The following is a 21,202-nucleotide window of genomic DNA, read 5'->3' on the forward strand; positions in this document are numbered from 1 at the left end:
AGAATTGCACCTGTAATCATTTATGTCCACCTTCCCCCCCCCCCCCCCCCCCCCCCCCCGCCCCGCCCGCTCTCAGTCGTGTCTGTATGTACGAAATTACATTGTCATCAAGCCAAGACTTCCCGGTGCTTAATTCTTTTGTCGGTCAATCAATACACAAGATGTTTCAAAAATTATGAAGTATTCATGAAGAAGGTAGTATTGATCCAAAGCTAGAAGTAAGGTTCTTAAAATTAGCTCGCAAACCAGTTCGTATTGAGATACGGGCCGAGTAATGTGTAGCATTAAGCCGTGTAGGACGTCACAAGAGATGGGACAATAAATTTCCGCAATACACACACGCGTGGGTAGATGCAAATCCTTAAGTAATCATGAATTTGAGGCATCAGGATGGTTTAGTTATCAGTTTATAGACAAGAATCGTCTGTGACAGGCTCACAGGGCCATACACTGTATCAAACAGAGTAACAGACGTTACGTAGCACTGATTTCTGCGCACTGAATTACCAGCGTTGCCCTTTCAGAGGGGCAGCGACCGTGTTTTATGCACTACTGGGCACCACCTCACTTTCTACGAATTGTGTGAAAGCACTCAGCGCAACGTTTAATGGGCGATGGACTGTCGAGGAGGTATCGGAACTACACCCGCTGGATTTCTGGCTGCAGGGGCATTTAAAGGTACTAGGGTATGCCCAGACTGTCGACAATGTGCAGACGTTACAGCAGTGTGTGACCAGTGGATGTGGCGCAAACCGAATGGAGCCAGCTGTATTTAAGCGAGTGAGTGGTTCAAAAATGGTTCAAATGGCTCTGAGCACTATGGGACTCAACTGCTGAGGTCATAAGTCCCCTAGAACTTAGAACTACTTAAACCTAACTAACATAAGGACATCACACACATCCATGCCAGAAGCAGGATTCGAACCTGCGACCGTAGCAGTGAGTGGTTCACTGGGTAACCGTTTGTACATTTAAATAGTAGTAACTAGATACTAAACTGGCTCGTTACACACAGAGGGAAGGTTAGGGCTTTTAGTGGGGAATAAATCATCTGAAGTTTCTACTTAAAGGCAAGAAGGGTCTCGAGGAGAGTTAATTAAGTGGAATCCATGGATGTTGTTCTCTGCCGAAGCGAAAGAAAATCATGCTGATGTTTGCCGCGCGTCAAATTTACGATCACATAAATCGCGGATAAGGCTGCTTCCTCGCCTGTCGGCTGACCATTAGCTTGTGACCCCAATAAACTTGCTCATTTTCTGGTCTCGTAAATAACTGCACTCCATCTGAGGCTAAAGAAAACTACATACCTTTCGGGCAGTTTGTCAAGGAGACGGGCTCCATTGATTTTCGCGGCGAGGTGAGGCTGCGGCACGGTGCACATGCGTCTTGGCAGGGTTATGTGTTTCACGTCGGTTTGATATCCGTCTACGACAACGGGTAACGGTCAGAGTCAGCGTTGGCGAATACTATCAAAGTGCACTGTGACTGGCGCAGTGCAATCAGTGACAAGTATTTCAGGTCTTAAATGTTTCGCAGCGAATTTGTGCTAGGGGTCCCTTGTCGCGGCGTGGGTATAGAAGGGCGCTGTTAAATACTGGAGCAGACTGTATCTCATGGACACACATATATCAAACCAGCTGATTTACAGCTGTTGTCTGGTTACTTATTAATATCATGTGACCCTCTCCTGTCCCCCACCTCATACCTATAGGTTCTAGGAATATCTTACTCCCAGTACTTTCCCAGAAGGCAGGTGGTACATGTACCAAGCATAGGTGAAATACTTCACATGTCAACCTACTTCTCTTCCACCACCACCCCACCACCAACCTCATTCCCCTACCCACCTCTGTGTCACGAGAACTGTCACTAGCCAGGTCAGTAACCGGAATATTTTACATTACATGAACCACTCCACTTCTAAGGGTATCCAACCACAGTCAAATATACATCAAGGGGGCTTAAAACTGCTCTTTACTCGTTAACAGTTGAATTAGCTATGTTTTCATTACGTTGATAATAGGTGGATTTCATACTCTAGTAGTTTAACATTTCTCAAAGGTGAACGGACATGAACCTCCCCCCCCCCCCCCCCCGAAAGAAAGGAAAAGCGTTTATATTTTTGTACATACGAATACGTTTCCAAACTTCTCAGTTTTCTTTTGGAGAGTAAAGCATTATGAAAACTAAGAGCCGGGAAACTCAAAAGGTATTATGGGAAATTACAACCTATGTTTTACACAGGTTAGTTTTCAGTTTCTTGCATCGATGGGCTTCCTTCTTGACCGCCTGAGGAGATCACTGCAAAAGCGCAGATTTATATTTTGTAAATTCTAATTTGTCAAAGTTGTGAGAGTTTATTGGTATTATAGTTCTTAAATCAATTGCATCATACATTTCCCTCAATTGCAGTTTTCGGAAGTTCCCACAGAGAACTAGCACTTACGTAAACAAATTATAATATTAAAAAATTAATCGTTATTCATATTAAAATCCAGGGCATTTGTGGCACGTTAAAATGAGGATGACAAAAATTAGCTTTCTTAGGAGTGTGGAGTGTGGAGAGACTGTAACAAATTGTGAAACCCCCTCCATCCCGCTCCCCAGAATCGAAACTGTTAGTCAGTTAGTCTGTTCCTCACTCCATAGATTAAATTCACGATAAACGCTATGCTTTGAAGCATGCAGCAGCACAAAAACAGAACGCTTATACACAACTACAGAAATTTAAAAAATAATAATTTATGGCTACATGCTGGGTATTTACAATTTTCAATGAATAATTGTCTCTATTCAAAATTTTCCCTGTGGTATAGAAGTTTTGTCGCTGAAGTGGAGTGACCCAAGCCATCAGAAGTGGCGGGTGCAACATTAGCTCAGTCACAACAATTCGTTTCTGGAAACGCTAATCCTTTCCACAAATGGCTACGAAATCCTCACAGAACGATTTGCCCTTGACGCTGTATTGGATACAGTTTTTTGTGGGGCGAACTGCAGTTGTTTCCATAAAATTTCCCTCAGCGCTGACGCTGGTAACTGAAAGTGGTGATTAAATGCCCCGCACCATCAAACTGATTTCTGGGGCTTTGGAATGCAACTGTCACTCGATGAGTCAGCTAGCTGCCTTTTAAGTTGCACTTGCCTCCCAACCCCTTCACCAGCGCGTTCTGTCCTATCTATTTCTTTAAGTGGTTCGTTTCACCTTCCGAACGATGTCACAGGTCTAGCACGACATACAAATTGCCAACTAGATTTTGAGGAACGTGCTTGTAAACTGTCCATGTTACTACATAAACATTAGTGGTGCCACCGCAAAAACAGCAGAAAATCTTCTGTGATGAACCCATGGTGCATATTTTATCTATGGGGATGCATGAAGACCTTTGTGAACGAAACTCAAGTAAGTGGGGTAACTGGGTGTTTGCGTCCGAGTTCTTGTTTTCATTGTAGAACAGGGACATTTCAGAGGCGGCGACAAAATTCAGTGTGTCTTGTAATCCGTGAAATGTGACCGGCAGTTGTTGGTGTAAACAAAGTAGGGGAAAGTGGAGTAAGAGCAGGTAATCGGGTGAAACTGGGTACCGTGTTTCTGATGTCATTATTTATGTCCTCTGGTCGAGAGACACAGAATTACGCTCCACTAATGAAGGCAAGTTCATAGATTTGTCGACCTGAAAACAGCTTTCGACAACGTAAAATGGCGCAAGCTTTTCGAAATCATGATAACATATACAATACGTACAAAAAAACAAGAGGTAACAATAAGAGTAAAAGACCAAGAACGAAGTCCACGAAGTAAAAATGGTGTAACACAGGGATTTAGTCTTTCGCCACTGCTGTTCAGTCTATACGTCGAAGGAGCAATGTGGAAATAAAAGTAAGGTTAAAGAGCGCGATTAAAATTCAAGCTAAGAGGATTTACTGATGACATTGCTATACTCGGTGAAAGTGAGGAAGAACTACAGGATCTTCTTAATGGAATGCTCAGCCTAATGAGAGCAGAATATGGATTTAGAGTAAATCGGGCCGTGCGGGGTAGCCGTGCGGTCTCTGGCACCTTGCCACGGTTCGCGCAGCTCCCCCGTCGGAGGTTCGAGTCCTCCCTCGGGCATGGGTATGTGTGTTGTCTTTAGCTTAAATTACATTAAGTAATGTGTAAGCCTAGAGACCGATGAGCTCAGCAGTTTGGTCCCATAGGAACTTACCACCTATATCCAATTTCCAGTAAATCGAAGAAAGACGAAAGTAATGAGAAGAAGGGGAAATGACAACAGTGGGAAACTTAACATCTTAACTGGTGATCACGAAGTTGATGAAGTTAAGGAATTTTACTGCCTAGGCAGCAAAATAAACCATGATGGACGGAGCAAGGAGGACATAAAAAACAGCATAGCACTGTCAAAAAGGGCATTTCTGGCCAGGAGAAGCCTACTACTGTCAAACATAAGCCTTAATTTGAGGAAGAAATTTCTGAGAATGTACGTCTGGAGCACAGAACTGTATGTGAGTTAGACATGGACTGTGGGAAAACTGAAACAGAAGAGAATAGAAGCATTTAAGATTTCGTACTACAGAAGAATGTTGAAAAATACGTGGGCTGATAAGATAAGAAATGAGGAAGTTCTGCGCAGAATTGGTGAGGAAAGGAATATATGGAAAACACTGACAAGAAGAAGAGACAGGATGATAGGATATTTGTTGAGACATCAGGGAATAACTTGTATGGTACCACAGGGAGCTGTAGAGGGTAAAAAATGTACAGAAAAAAGAGTTTGGGATACTTACAGCAGATGATTGAGCATATCGGTTGCAAATGCTACTGTAAGATGGAAATCTTGGCACAGAAGAAAAAAGAAAAGCTCAAGAAGAAAGAGCGATTATCTTAGGGTGTTGTTGATCTTCAGTTCACCGCGTCTGTAAAGGTATGTTTATTTTACGGATCAACTGAATAATGTACTTATGATTTTCAACTGCGATTATTTAATAGTCACTTCACTTATAAAAACTCTGTTTAGTCAAGAATATGACATGTTATTTTATTTTTAAACCTCGATTATTTAATAGTCATTACACTTATAAAATTATGTTTAGTCAGGAATATTATATGATTAGTAAGTATTTATGCACTATCAAACAACGGGGATTTGGTTGAGCATTAGTATGCTTTTGTTTAGTTTTTATAGCGTCTGCTCTTGGTGTATGACCAGACACACTGAGTGGCGTCAAGACCGGGCACTACCCAGTCAATCCTTTGACAATGATTCTGCGGATGAAGACGATAAAAACAGTTCAGACGTCAGTTGCTTGTATTCTGAAGACGTATTTTCAAATTCAGGAGACTGGATTCAACGGGAAAAATGTCTTCGCTGGATTCAGAAAAGCTGTAGTGGAGCAGATGATGTGCATTGTTACTTTACATGTGAAATTTGTAAATAATATTATTAGTTAAATCATATTACAGTAAACAATTCTGCCGCTTTTCCACTGAATATCATGTTTCTCTATATTCCCATAAAGTATTTACGAGTACCCACTCCTACTCCACTAGTGGATTAACATGAAGTCATTTGACTTTTCCTATGTAGGTACCTCTCACTAAAAAGTACTGAAGCTATTAGTTTTAAGGACTAATATATTGTGCTCAATTAAATAATGAATAGTTTTTCTAAATCTGGCAATTTATAAGTTCAACAGTTTAGCTATAAATGGTTTTGTAGCATTAGCTCATCGATCTTACCCCGCTTTTCTCTGCTTAGTTTGACACACTCTCCCGTGGATATAATATTTATTCGTAAATGTTTGGGATATTGCTTTTGTTCGTAAAGAGTATGCAACCACACTGTACTGCAAGGGTAAGTTGATGTTGCAGTAGCACAGACTACGCTGCCTTACCTGGCCGGTGTCTTTGGTCGCCCCACTGTTGGCCCCTACTCCATAACTTGAACTGCCACCCTTGCTCCACGGTGTCTGAAAAGAGACAAATCACATGTCAGTAGAACTATACAACACTCAGGCAGGAAAACACTTTTTTTTTAATTCAGAAAACTATCACAACAGCACCGGCTGTAAGCTCAATCTGTTTTCAGTATGTAGAGGGAGTTCACAAAAGAATGACCTAATTATGGAAGGCAATAATTACGAAACATGGGACGTGCGGGCCAGGAAATGTTATTTGTTTGAATGAGTGTGATCTTTTTCAAAAAAATCGTCGTTCGGCCACATCGGCAGGCGTTAGATGTCAATCAATGGGTTTTCTCAGTTTGCAGTCAAGAGTAAGAAGGCTCTCAACAGAAGGTGTTTGGTGTGCTACAGTTTGCAAAGAGTGAGTCAGGTATTTCCATCCGGCGAGCTTTTCGTCGGCTTTTTGGCATTGATCTGTCTACACTCACAAACATTCGTCGTTGGTTTCGCCAATTTGAAGAGACAGGATTCTTATGCAAAGGTGAGTCAGATTGACCTCGCATTTCCGATGACAGGGTGGGAAGAGTTCCGGATACGTTTGAGCGGAGTCTCCGAAAGTCTACTCATCACTCAAGCAGAGGACTGGCAATGACTCATAGACTGTCTGGCGAGTGTTAAGGCGCCGTTTGGTCTATAAACCATATGGGCTACAATTATTGCAAGCTCTTACGGTTACTGATAAAAGGAAACGGGCTGATTTCAGCAATGTTCGGCTAGAGGACGTGGTAGATGGTACATTTTTACCAAGGTTAATTTTCAGTGATGAAGCAGCAATTCATGTTAGCTGTAAGGCAAACCGACATAACGTGCACATATAGGGACTCCAGAACCCTCATAACATTACTGACCGCGAAAGAGACTAACTTAAAGCGAACCTTTTTTGTGCCCTTGTGAAAAAGTCTGCGGTTCATTCTTTTTTGAGGAAAGCACAGAGACTGGAGTGAGTTGTCTTCAAATGCTGTACAATTGGCTTTTTCCACAACTTCAGGAGGACTCCGTTGACTTCCTTTTCCAACAGGTTGGGTCTCCACCGCACTGGCACATCAACGTACGTCACTTTCTCATGGACAATCTGCCTCAATGCTGGATGGGGCCCACAGGACCCCGAGACACTGGCTGCATTCTCGGCCTCCAAGATCACCACGCGTGACTCTGAGCGATATTTTCTTGTGGGGATATGTGAAGTAAAGTGTATTCAGCTCCCTCTTACCTCGTGACATAGAAGAAGTGAAGAACAGAATAACAGCTGCCATAACTTCTGTAAAAGCAGATCCACTGTGTAAAGTTTATGAAAAACTTAGCTACCGTCTAGGTCTTGTTAGTGCTGCTGCGTGTGGACACACATAGCATTTGAGCAGCATAGCTAAAACCTTAAGATTTTGTCGGTATTTTAATTCATCCCATGCAAGTAGTATGATTTTGTCAATAAGTTTGGAATCTTGAAATAAGGTCATTCTTTTTGATACATCCTGTACGTTCCACATGCTCACGCATCTCGTCACTAAGAGGCTACAGAACGTATCACACCTAATGTATTCTAAATGGACCAGTAGCATGACTAGCAATGCCAGTCTTTACAGCAGTACGACTATAGTGCTGGGTCCCACTTATATGATCACTGCTAGTTATGACTGTGCATTCCCCACGTCATGGAACGTTCAACATTGCTCTGTAGCATAACCTTCTTGCGCTATTGAGTTAACGTAAAAATAAATAAATATATTGTTCTACTGATCCTTACATTTAGAATCGTGTTTTAAATTTGTAATCAAACATTGTGCATGAACCTCTCTGGTATCTTGTAAATATTACATTTATATACCAATATATTTACACCTTAGAGTCATTTTTGTTTAATAACTAGAGAAAATTTAGGATGAATTGTGAATACACAGTACTAGAAAATGTCCTTATAAACTCTGGCTAGGCTTCTTAATGGTGTGCTATATCCCGATGCAAAATTTGATAACAGGTTGATGCAAGGGATCGAACCGGCTATGCAAATCCTCAAGTATTGGAAAACAAAAATAAAATAGTACCTTATTAGTCACTTAATGTAAATTTATTTCAATATTCAGAACTGTGAGGCCGGCCGCTGTGGCCAAGCGGTTGTAGGCGCTTCAGTCCGGAGCCGCTCTGCTGCTACGGTCGCAGGTTGGAATCCTGCCCCGGGGATGGATAAGTGATGTCCTTAGGTTGGTTAGGCTTAAGCAGTTCTAAGTCTAGGGGGCCGATGACCTCAGATGTTAAGTCCCATAGTGATTAGAGCCATTTTTAGAGCCAGATCTGTGATGCAAATTCCCGTAAACAGTAATGTTCATTCAGCACCCATTTTCAACTTTAGTAGTTTTAGGAAAAAGCTGCTAGTGGTCTCTCAACTTAGTACAGCTGCATAAATAGCTAGAATGAGACAGCAGATAAGAACGGCAACTGGGCGGGGTAGGTGAAAAAGCAGTCGATATTGTCGAAGTTTCTGCTTTTTCATGCAATAGAAGAATCTGTCCTCCCACTCATTTAAACTGAAACATCAAGGAGGACAGTAGATAAAGAAATTTTACTTACTGTGCTTACACAATATAGTAGGAAGAATGGTTGATTAAATCTGTAAAGGATTTCGGGGTATAAAAGGCTACAACTTTTCCCAGTTGGATATCGAGCCAGACTGATTCTGGATGATAGATACGGCTACATCATTCCATTCTGTTTCAGCACTATGTCAGAGTTCCTTCAACAATAGTTGCTTGTCTCTCGGCACCCTGTGACCAGATGTTTGCAACGGGTAATAAATAATGGCGTGTGACGAGGGCCTCCCGTCTGGTAGACCGCCCATGTGGTGCAAGTCTTTTGATTTGACGCCACTTCGGCGACTTGCGCGTCGAGGGGGATGAAATGATGATGATTAGGACAACACAACAGGCAGTCCCTGAGCGGAGAAAATCTCCGACTCAGCCGGGAATCGAACCCAGGCCCTTACGATTGACAGTCTGTCGCGCTGACCACTCAGCTGCCGGGAGCGGACTCCAACGAGTGAGAGACCTGAGAACATCCTGGCCGCTGTGTCTGTTACATTGTCTAAAGGTAACGTCATGCTCACCTTGAACATAGGTCATAGCCACCGGCCTTAACACGTCAGAAATGTGGTTGATCTTGTCCAAATTACCGGCTATGCAAACCAGACGTAAAAGCGTTGTGTATCCAGTGATCCCCATACCACAGCACTAGCTGTTCGGTCTGTCAGACGATGGCGAAGGTAATGTGTTAACGCCCGTTCTCCTCGGAATCTCAGCACACGGATATGTCCGTCATGGTGCTGTATCCAATGGAGACACGATGTGTCCAGTGTTGGCGCCTGGCGCCACTGTTGTCGCACCTGTCTTTACTGCCGCGTCAAGGCAGATCGCGCCAACGGTTGCCTTGCTGACAGTGCGTTGCTCTTCGAACGTCACAGCACTTTTCGCGTGACTATACTTCCTGTTACAAACAACCCAATTTTTTCCTCAGTGTGTGTGACTGCTCTTTCACCTATCCCGGCCAATTGCCGTTTTTATCTGCTGTCTCATACTAGGTATTTATGCAGCTGTACTAAGTTGAGAGACTATCCCGCTTGGCTAAGTGAACAATGTGTGTGTCTTCTCGGACGCTAGTCGTATTGGACCGTTTAGATTCTGCATGACGTTGAGTACGGCTCTCCTGAACCCATCGACCTCACACTCGCGAGTTATTCATGGGATGCCGGCCAGTGCAAGCAGCAATATTGTGGAACGATAAACTGTCGAATTTGGACATGCGTTTGTAGACATTTCTCCTTCTTACACGTAGCGTAACAAGATCTTCTCACACACAAATATGATTCGAGATTCAGTTTCTGAGTAAGAGACTCATTACATAATTTTTCCTTTTATACAAAAGTATATATGACGTTATTCATCCACTGAGGTGACAAAAGACCTGGGATAGCGATGTGCACTTACACAGATGGCCCTAATATCGCGTATCTACGATAGAAAAGAGCAGCTCACTGGAGGAGCTGTCAGTTGTACTCATGTGATTCAAATTAAAAAGTTTCCGACATGATTATAGCCACACGACGGGAGTTAATAGATTTTGAACACGGTATGGTAGTTGGACTACACACATGGAACATTGTACTTTGGAAATCTTTAGGCAATTCAGTATTACGAGATTCACAGTGTCAAGGGCGTGCTGACAATACCGTGTTTTGGGTATTAACTCTCACCACGGACAACATAGTGGCCGACGGCCTTCACTTAACGACCGAGAGCAGCGGCGTTGTCAGTGATAACAGACAAGCAGCTGTGATGAAATAACCACAGAAATCAGTATGGGACGTACGACGAACGTGTCAGTTAGGACAGTGCGGCCAAATTTGGCGTTAATGGGCTATGGCACAAACGACCGACGCTTGAGCCTTTGCTAAAGCATGACATCGTTTACATCACCCATTGTGGGATCGTGGCCATATCGGTTGTAACCTAGACTGGAAAACCGTGGTCGATCAAACGAGTCCCGATTTCAGTTGGTAAGAGTTGATAATAGGGTTCGAGTGCGGCACAGAAGCCGTGGACCCACGTTGTCGAAAAGATACTGCTAGCTGGTGGTGGACTGTTTACATGGAATGGACTGAATCTTCTGGTCCAACTGGAACGGTCATTGACTGGATATGGTTACGTTCGGCTGCTCGGAGACCATCTGCAATCATTCATGGACTTCATGTTCCCAAACAACGATAGTATTTTTATGGATGACAATGTCCCATGTCAGCAGGCCACAAGTGTTCATGATTGCTATGAGCGAATGATCTGGCCACCAGATCGCCCGATATGCATCCCATACAACATATATGGGACATAGTCAAGATGTCAGTTAGTGCACAAAACATTTTCGCAGATGTAGACAGCTATAGAGGTGGAATGGTTCAACATTTCTGCAGGGGACTTCCAGTGACTTGTGGAGTCCATGGCACGTAGAGTTGCTACACTACGACAGGCAAAAGGAGGTCCGACACGATATCAGCAGGTATCCACAGTGAACGTAGTTTGTGTGGATGGGCTGAAACCTTAATCGTTTGCATATCCAAGCAAGTAGTGCTTTTTATGACAATTTGACGTTCGTTTCTTGCCGTCTTCAAGGTGTCGCTCTTTTGATAACCAATAGCGTATTCCCCACAACTGTCAGCCTGTGTGAGCAGATTCAGAAAAGTGGTCTGCAGTGGCTGTTTCTGTCTGCTTATGTGTGAGCGAATGAATGTGTGAGCTGTGAATTATTACGGTTTCACATTAAGTGACCTACGTTGCCTTAGTTGATTTTAAATTCTTCATCACATATGTACGATCTTTTGCTTGGAAATGAACGAGAGAATGCAACCAAGCAAGTTGCTACACGACAAATTAGTAAGGGAACAGGAGAGTAAAGTTCGTGCTGCCGCGTTACTCAGTCACTTGGAAGTATCAACAGCCACCAGCTGGGAAGCGTAAACATTTCAACACCGTTACTCGGTCAGCAAGACAGCTACCTCGACACTTTTGAGACTGCGAGCGAACTCAGCAAGAAACTGTTAGAAAAGCGCACACCGTACTTCCTTCGTTACTCCCTTAATGTTGTGTAAGAGACATTAGGTAGAGCGCAAAAACGTCAAGTAGGGGTCTGACTATGCAGTAAAGACACTGTAACAAAGTTTTCAACTAAATTTAGCGGAACTGAAGACCACTGACTACTCGACAAGAGCATAACCGATTCGGTCATTACGAATGACGTTGTAGAGCGGAGGCTCTCCTCGATGACTTACATACTCTACCTTCACGCGATGAGGACTCTCGATCGATAGGCTTGATTGCGCTTATGTCGTTCGCACCCGATTCTCTTGTTATAATATGGTAACATGTTGTGTGTGAGAGTGTTCTGGTGTCGGTCTTACATTTGCTGCCTAACGAGATCACCGACCCGTGGCCACGGACAATAAAGTCCAGCCTCCGGTACTGAAGTCCACAGTCCAGGGGTTTGCCAACAAGGCTCTGGTCCAGGGCAGAAGCTGCCCTAAAACTACAGCGTCACAAGTCTGCCGGCACCCACCATACCATCGGGACAGGTTCAACACGACATCACGGCATCCGACATCGAGGTCCACCTGATGGTACAACTCGGGCAGTGACCAGGGAGGGATTGGGTACTAGCCGAGACGGTGGGTGAATCAAACACACACGTCGCGGGAACCATTATCTCCAATCAGAGCTACCGATGCGGTGTGCCTGCCTCGCCAGCGGGCGACAAACTGTCGCACCAGGGTGTCATTAACTTCTGCCGGGCTGATGCAGCTTCCTCGACAGCACTGAGTCCGCTATTGTATTCAGCGGACTCCTCTCCGGATTACGTAGCTGCCAGCAGTCGCAGAAGATACGACAACGTCTTGTATTCTGAGTAATAAATGGAATGATCTTGAATACTGTTTCATTGCATCTAATGACGTAACCCAGATCCTCGGTCTGTATCCTGACAAAACAGGAGGGGTTTCAAGCCCGGCAGTGGGCGGTCCCTGCGATTTCCCTGTTTTCAGTACAGAGTCGAAGCAACTCGTAAAATCTGTGTCGTAACATATTGCGGAAACATCTGTGATAATACGTGGCGGAGGACAAGCTTGTGAAATGTTTACAGTTTTTGTAGCCTTTGATCATAACCGTTGACAGGAAGAGTGACGAGAGGAGAACGACTATTTAAAAGTTTGTGACAGTTATTAGAGTGATTAAATAAATCGTGTAAGCAAATTTTTTAGTGATGAGCTACTGTGAGTTATTATTCCAAGATAATATATCACTGGCTGAGCTTTTAAAACGATTATTACGTATTCATAAGCAAAATATTCTAAAGGAATGCCATAAGAGAGTCTACATGAGAAAACTTTTACAGCCTCGGTTAATGTTACTCCTGTAGTTCACTAGACATTAAAATAAGGTACCAGAAACGGCGAAAGACTTGCTTATAACTTTGGGTGAGCACATTAGATGGGCAGAAAATACTATCGCTAGCTGCAGAAAGACTTCTACTTCCCCCTATATCCTTCGAAAGTAACGGAACATGTTTTTACAGGATGTGAAACGTAATCTTGTGCAATCACTCATTTGACCAAATAACTACTATTGCCCTTTAATCCAGCAAGGCAGGGGTGGCGAAAATCGTAGACGGTTACAGCCTGCTATGAATTAGACGAGACAACCAGATATCTCGGAAACGACGCATCGTGCAAAAAATATATATATATTAGGTGGAAAGTAAGTAGAGGTGACAGCTTGCCTGTGTTAAAACTGGCCACCTCCTAACAACCCCTACTGCGTGGGTGGGGTCAACTCTGCAATTCCAAACGAGAAACCCCATTTTTGTTATATATTCGGATTCTACATAAAAAATACGCACTGTTTACTCCAACTATTGTTTTCCATTCGTAGTACATGGCGTTGTAATCGACAAACATCAAGTGTGCCTGTTTCCCAATTAAGAAGAGACGCATTTGATTCTATATCTCAACTGGGCAACAAGGCAGCTGTTTCTGTCAGTAGGTTTGCGTGTGATTCTCATTATTGGAGACGAAAAATGAGTAGCGGAAAGTCATAACCTCTGTCGTGTTTACAGATCTGAAGCAATTTCTCTAGACTGACTGAGTACCGATTTTCCGAGTACCAGTTGTTTCACACGAATGTAGAATGTAAATGAGTATTACTCAGTTGAGCACCATGGTGGAGTGACGTTCAGTAGTTTCGAAGTGTTTGAATAAAGGCAGGATACGATTTCCTAATGGACGTAAACGAACTTGTAAGGAAGACAAGGAAACTATTAAAAAAAAAAAAAAAGGTGTTGAAAATTTTATCCACAACAATTAATATGCCTGAAATTTTTATTATACTACCCGCCCTGATCATGTACCGTACATATTGGAAAAAAGTGATAAGTGGAACATTATAGTAGGGGAGATGATTATACCTTCCAGGATAGTGCACCTAGGAACACACCAAGCACAGAACGGTGGCTTGCGGAATATCTAACAAATGTAAATGTAGAGATGATGTTTTGTGATCAGTGAGTCAGTCTAGTGACCGATTAAGACTCATATCAAGGAGTGCGTACCAGAGACTGCCAAAAGCAGTTTCTGTTCTTATGAGACTTGGGGCAGCATTTCTAAGTATTTTAGTTCTACACATTTAAGTGCTGTATGATACATTTAGCTGTTTGGAAGATACTTTTAGTTCCTCAGTTACGGGTTTTCGTAATGAGTAAAATTCAACATACTTTTAAAAACTAGTTGTATAGCCTTAGAATGATAAAGCCACACTTCGTCGGAAGAGCTCCAGTTTGTACCGTGGAACAGAAGAACGTCGTCTGCCATGGAACATATGACTCTTACTAATGGGATGAGCTAATGTCGTAACAACTCTTCCTGTCTTGAAAATGGGAGATCATGTTAGTTTTAAATAGCTTCCGTTTCATTAGATTTTTAACTTGCAACTATTGTATGATAATATTTCTAATTTCATTTCATATACTCACTGGTATGTTTTAAGCTATTAATATAACAGACTAGTAAATAAAGAAGTGACAAAATTTTCGCGACTGGGACACTTCTAAACCGCAATAGAATGTTTGTTCCAGGGTACTCGATCTTGTTATACCCTGGAACAGTTTTTCAAATTTGAAGAAGACTTAATCCTCAGCGGACGTTTTTGTAATTTCAGGAAAGGGCTGCAGAAGTAAAAAGGGAATGCCATAATTCAAAAATGGAATAAAATATATTTCACTTGCGGGAAGTCTAGAAAAAAAAAGAAATTTGTGGTAAGTTCCTATGGGCCCAAAATGCTGAGGTTATCGGCCCCTACCTAGGCTTATACACAACTTAAACGAACTCAAACTAACTTACGCTAAGGACAACACAGACACACCCATGCCCGAGGGAGGACTCGAACCTCCGACAGGGGGAAGCCACGCGAACCGTGACAACTTGCGTCGGACTGCGCGGCTACCCCGCGAGGCGCGGGAAGCCTGAAAAGTGTGTCAGGATGGTTCAAATGGCTCTAATCAGTATGGTACTTAACATCTGAGGTTATCGGTCCCCTAGACTTAGAACTACTTAAGCCTAACTAACATAAGAACATTACACACATCCATGCCCGAGGCAGGATTCGAACTTGCGACCGCAGCAGCAGCGCGGTTCCGGACTGAAGCGCCTAGAACCGCTCCACCACATCGGCCGGCCAGTGTGTCGAGATACAACATTCGCATCCAGTACAATATTTCTGAGACTCTTCATGGTTAAAAATCTTCGAATGAATGAAGGCACGTACCTATTCGTGCCCACAGAATCAGCGGATGTTTTATCTCCAGCTAGTAATTGTGCAATAGATGCTTGGCCCTAAAAGAGAAAGCGGATATAGACCTTGACAATTTAGCCGGCGAAGCACACTATAGAGCTGTAGCCAAACAGTAACATTTTGATTATTTAGCAAAAAAAAAAAAAAAAAAGAAAGAAAGAAAAGAAAGAAAATAGCCTTTACGTAAGTCTGCATCTAATAAAGATGGAATGTGCTTCGTTTAAAACAAAGGAACTAAATCACTACCTGACCAGACCAATACTTCTTCTTCTTCTTCTGCATTTCACACCATATCATTTCATCCGCATTAGAACAAAATTCTGAGACTCAGATAGCAACATGACACACCAGTCACGTCTCATGTAAGGTAGTGCGTTCACTTTCTGTGGAGCAAAAACTGTTCCGTGGAAGTGGAGCTGCTACCCAGCAGCCAGACTTGCCTGTCCGGCTGGACATGTCTAACCAGGACGGTGTTGGGGAAAGCGCTTTATTGAAAACTACGTTTGAAAAATCATGTAAACGAATTATGTGTTTCCACATCATATGTATAAAGAAGTGTCATAACATGGAAAAAGGCAGAAATTTAAAATATGCGTTGTTAAATAAGCTCCATTTTGAAACTGAACATAACTTAATCTGTATCCAGTACGTTGAATGAAGACAAACTGGAAACTTAACGAAACCCGTCAGCTGCACACAGGGCATCGGCTGCATAACGACGTTGGAGCCATCTGGTGGCCACACGTAGCAGCACGTAGGCTGCCCGTGGGGAAAACCCGCGGCCACCAGTGCTGCCAACGCTTCCCCTTCCCGTCCCGTCCGCGGATTTATAATTAGCGGCTAGAGATCCCGGCCGCTTTCGCCGCCGTGCTATTGCTGGGCGTGACCGAAAGGCGACGATCAGTGTGACGTCTCGAGGCGTGACACGCACGTCGTCCGCCTAGTGGCCTACCCACGCACGTGTCAGGATGTCGAACTAAGAGTGAGGCAGCCAGTACAACGGTTACCACATCAAGAATTTGCGCTCGAGCTGTCGATAATCTGTGGGGCCGTTACCAAGTTAGAGCTGCCATCAACACCGCATCCTTGAGAAATTATGGCCCACCGTTCCACCAGTACTTTATAACGCATTACCCTCTCACATCAGGAAATCATTCCTGGAGTCTACCAATGCTATCAAGCATAGTCTACCCTAAGTCTTGCATTACTGATCCTTCCCAAAACTCATATCCTTTGCCGGGCGATGTGGCCGAGCGGTTCTAGGCGCTTCAGTCTGGAAACGCGCGACCGCTACGGTCGTAGATTCGAATCCTGCCTCGGGCATGGATGTGAGTGATGTCCTTAGGTTAGTCAGGTTTAAGTAGTTCTAAGTTCTAGGGGACTGATGACCTCAGATGTTAAGTCCCATAGTGCTCATCTACATCTAAATCTACATCCATACTCCGCAAGCCACCTGACGGTGTCTGGCGGAGGGTACCCCGAGTACCTCTATCGGTTCTCCCTTCTATTCCAGTCTCGTATTGTTCGTGGAAAGAAGGATTGTCGGTATGCTTCTGTGTGGGCTCTAATCTCTCTGATTTTATCCTCATGGTCTCTTCGCGAGATATACGTAGGAGGGAGCAATATACTGCTTGACTCTTCGGTGAAGGTATGTTCTCGAAACTTTAACAAAAGCCCGTACCGAGCTACTGAGCGTCTCTCCTGCAGAGTCTTCCACTGAAGTTTATCTATCATCTCCGTAACGCTTTCGCGATTACTAAACGATCCTGTAACGAAGCGCGCTGCTCTCCGTTGGATCTTCTCTATCTCTTCTATCAACCCTATCTGATATGGATCCCACACTGTTGAGCAGTATTCAAGCAGTGGGCGAACAAGCGTACTGTGACCTACTTCCTTTGTTTTGGGATTGCATTTCCTTAGGATTCTTCCAATGAATCTCAGTCTGGCATCTGCTTTACCGACGATCAACTTTATATGATGATTCCATTTTAAATCACTCCTAATGCGTACCTCCAGATAATTTATGGAATTAACTGCTTCCAGTTGCTGACCTGCTATTTTGTAGCTAAATGATACGGGATCTATCTTTCTATGTATTCGCAGCACATTACACTTGTCTACATTGAGATTCCATTGACATTCCCTGCACCATGCGTCAATTCGATGCAGATCCTCCTGCATTTCAGTACAATTTTTCATTGTTGCAACCTCTCGATACACCACAGCATCATCTGCAAAAAGCCTCAGTGAACTTCCGATGTCATCCACCAGGTCATTTATGTATATTGTGAATAGCAACGGTCCTGTGACACTCCACTGCGGCACACCTGAAATCACTCTTACTTCGGAAGACTTCTCTCCATTGAGAATGACATGCTGCGTTCTGTTATCTAGGAACTCCTCAATCCAATCACACAATTGGTCTGATAGTCCGTTTGCTCTTACTTCGTTCATTAAACGACTGTGGGGAACTGTGTCAAACACCTTGCGGAAGTCAAGAAACACGGCATCTACCTGTGAACCCGTGTCTATGGCCCTCTGAGTCTCGTGGACGAATAGCGCGAGCTGGGTTTCACACGACCGTCTTTTTCGAAACCCATGCTGATTCCTACAGAGTAGATTTCTAGTCTCCAGAAAAGTCATTATACTCGAACATAATACGTGATCCAAAATTCTACAACTGATCGACGTTAGAGATATAGGTCTATAGTTCCGCACATCTGTTCGACGTCCCTTCTTGAAAAACGGAGATGAGTTGTGCCCTTTTCCAATTCTTTGGAACGTTTCGCTCTTCTAGAGACCTACGGTACAACGCTGCAAGAAGGGGGGCAAGTTCCTTCGCGCACTCTGTGTAAAATCGAACTGGTATCCCATCAGGTCCAGCGGCCTTTCCTCTTTTGAGCGATTTTAATTGTTTCTCTATCCCTCTGTCGTCTTTTTCGATTTTGTCATCTGTGCGACAATCTAGAGAAGTAACTACAGTGAAGTCTTCCTCTGTGAAACAGCTTTGGAAGAAGACATTTAGTATTTCGGCCTTGAGTCTGTCATCCTCTGATTCAGTACCATTTTGGTCACATAGTGTCTGGACATTTTGTTTTGATCCACCTACCGCTTTGACATAGGACCAAAATTTCTTAGGATTTTCTGCCAAGTCAGTGCATAGAACATTACTTTCGAAGTCATTGAACGCCTCTCGCACAGCCCTTCTCACACTACATTTCGCTTCGCGTAATTTTTGTTTGTCTGCAAGGCTTTGGCTATGTTTATGTTTGCTGTGAAGTTCCCTTTGATTCCGCAGCAGTTTTCTAACTCGCTTGTTGTACCACGGTGGTTCTTTTCCATCTCTTACGATCTTGCTTGGCACATACTCATCTAACGCATATTGTACGATGGTTTTGAACTTTCTACACTGATCCTCAACATTATCTGTACTCGAGACAAAACTTTTGTGTTGAGCCATCAAGTACTTTGAAATCTGCTTTTTGTCACTTTTGCTAAACAGAAAAATCTTCCTACCTTTTTTAATATTTATATTTACGGCTGAAATCATCGATGCAGTAACCGCTTTATGATCGCTGATTCCCTGTTCTGCATTAACTGATTCAAATAGTTCGGGTCTGTTTGTCACCAGAAGGTCTAATATGTTATCGCCACGAGTCGGTTCTCTGTTTAACTGCTCAATGTAGTTTTCAGATAAAGCATTTAAAAAAATTTCACTGGATTCTTTTTCCCTGCCGCCCGTTATGAACGTTTGAGTCTCCCAGTCTATATTCGGCAAATTAAAATCTCCACCCAGAACTATAACATGGTGGGGAAATATACTCGAAATATTTTCCACATTATTCTTCAGGTGCTCAGCCACAACAGCTGCTGAGCCCGGGGGCCTATAGAGACATCCAATTACCATGTCTGAGCCTGCTTTAACCGTGACCTTCACCCAAATCATTTCACAATTCGGATCTCCGTCAATTTCCTTCGATACTATTGCACTTGTTATCGCTTTAAACACGCCTCCCCCTTCACTGTCCAGCCTGTCTCTGCGGTATACATTCCAATCTGAGTTTAGGATTTCATTACTGTTTACGTCTGGTTTCAGCCAACTTTCTGTCCCTAGTACTATATGGGCGTTGTGACCGTTTATTAATGAGAGCAGTTCTGGGACCTTTCTATAGACGCTCCTGCAGTTTACTATTAGCACATTAATATTGTTATTCCCTGTTGCATTTTGCCTACTCCTACCTTGCCGCGTCTCATGAGGCGTCTTGTTGGGCCTAGGGAGGGAATTCTCTAACCTAAAAACCCCTATGTGCACTCCACACGTACTCCACTACCCTTGTAGCCGCTTCCGGCGTGTAGTGCACGCCTGACCTATTCAGTGGACCCTACATTTCTCCACCCGATAGCGGAGGTCGAGAAATTTGCACCCCAGCTCTCCGCAGAATCGTCTGAGCCTCTGGTTTAAGCCTTCCACTCGGCTCCAAACCAGAGGACCGCGGTCGGTTCTGGGAACGATACTACAAATAGTTAGCTCTGATTCCACCCCACGAGCGAGGCTTTCCGCCTTCACCAATTCCGCCAACTGTTTGTACGAACTGAGGATGACCTCTGAACCCAGACGGCAGGAGTCATTGGTGCCGACATGAGCAACAATTTGCAGTCGGGTGCACCCAGTGCCTTCTATCGCCGCCGGTAGGACCTCCTCCACATCTCGGATGAGACCCCCCGGCAAGCAGACAGAGTGAACACTGGCCTTCTTCCCCGACCTTTCCGCTATTTCCCTAAGGGGCTCCATCATCCGCCTAACGTTGGAGCTCCCAATAACTAATAAACCCGTCCCCCCGTGTGCCTGCTCGGACCTTGCTGAAGGAGCAGCCACATGTCCCCTCACAGGCAGAGCGGGCGACGCCACACGGCCAGCCTCCACATTGACCCTCCGCCTCGTGCGCTGCGAACGCCGCTGAACCCGCCACTCTCCTTGGGGAGAGGGTGGCCCAACCGCGCCCGGTACCCGCGAAGATGTCTCGACAGCAGGGACAGTGGGTGAAGCATGTAACACCTGGGGTGTACCTTGCGACGCACCAGACTCCCCACTGCCGCTACACTCCGAGGCAGCAGCCTGAAGACGGCTGAGCGCGGCCATCAACACGCTCAGCTGTTCGCGAAGAGTGGCCAGCTCCTCCTGCGTCCGTACACAGCAGTCACACATCCTATCCATCCAAAGGAATCAATTTACTGAAGAGACTTAATCAACTTTTAACTAGACTTCTAATTCATTAAAGGCGGCTGATTATTGACTAAACTGTGATTGCTAACCACTTCTTGTAGAAAACAATGAAAATAGCACTACCTGTCTCTGGGCTGTATTCAAAACAAACACTAGCACTACTGGCACTATGGCTGACTAAAGGGACTCTCTCTGTATTCAAAACAAACACGAAATCCATGGAACACTATTACTAGCACTCGTCAATCAAAGCTTCCTAAAAGCAAAAACACGCAGAAGAAGAAGTGACAAGTAAGAAAAATACAGTTAATACTTAAATTAAGGTAGCTCGCTGCACAGCAGACGTGAAGCAGACGGCGGTTAGGGCGACTGCTCAGAGACATTTAAACCATATCCTTTTTTACATGACTCCCGCGTCCAAACCGCTCATCTACTCGTAGAATTTATAACAGTAACTCCTATCTTCGAAATCCCTACAAGTTTAAAGAATACGCAAATCAACAATGCATCTAGATTTTTGTTCCAAAGAAAGATTTCCTTTGCTTCATGCGACTTGGCCACTGTCAGCATGATTCCCCATTGTCGAAATCTTAACAAAAAATAAAAAGGAAACCACTTCTCCTCTGACAATGAACTTCAACGGACT

At 43.9% G+C, this 21,202-nt stretch overlaps 1 protein-coding gene across 10 annotated transcripts in view; it reads right to left on the minus strand.

The window, feature by feature from the left end:
* The window catches only part of LOC126267989 (uncharacterized), a 905,571-nt gene that overhangs the window by 704,204 nt on the left and 180,165 nt on the right, over positions 1 to 21,202 (minus strand). For all 10 annotated transcript variants that reach the window (XR_007549061.1, XR_007549060.1, XM_049973342.1 and 7 more), the window contains exon 2: positions 5,893 to 5,967. Coding sequence is in view for 8 of the 10 variants with exons in the window: in XM_049973342.1 (XP_049829299.1) it covers positions 5,893 to 5,967 (75 nt within the window). In the remaining 2 variants the exon portion in view is untranslated. The remainder of the gene's footprint in view (positions 1 to 5,892; positions 5,968 to 21,202) is intronic.

This window comes from Schistocerca gregaria, chromosome 4 (genome assembly GCF_023897955.1).
Source record: "Schistocerca gregaria isolate iqSchGreg1 chromosome 4, iqSchGreg1.2, whole genome shotgun sequence".
NCBI classification, from domain to species: Eukaryota; Metazoa; Arthropoda; class Insecta; order Orthoptera; family Acrididae; genus Schistocerca; species Schistocerca gregaria.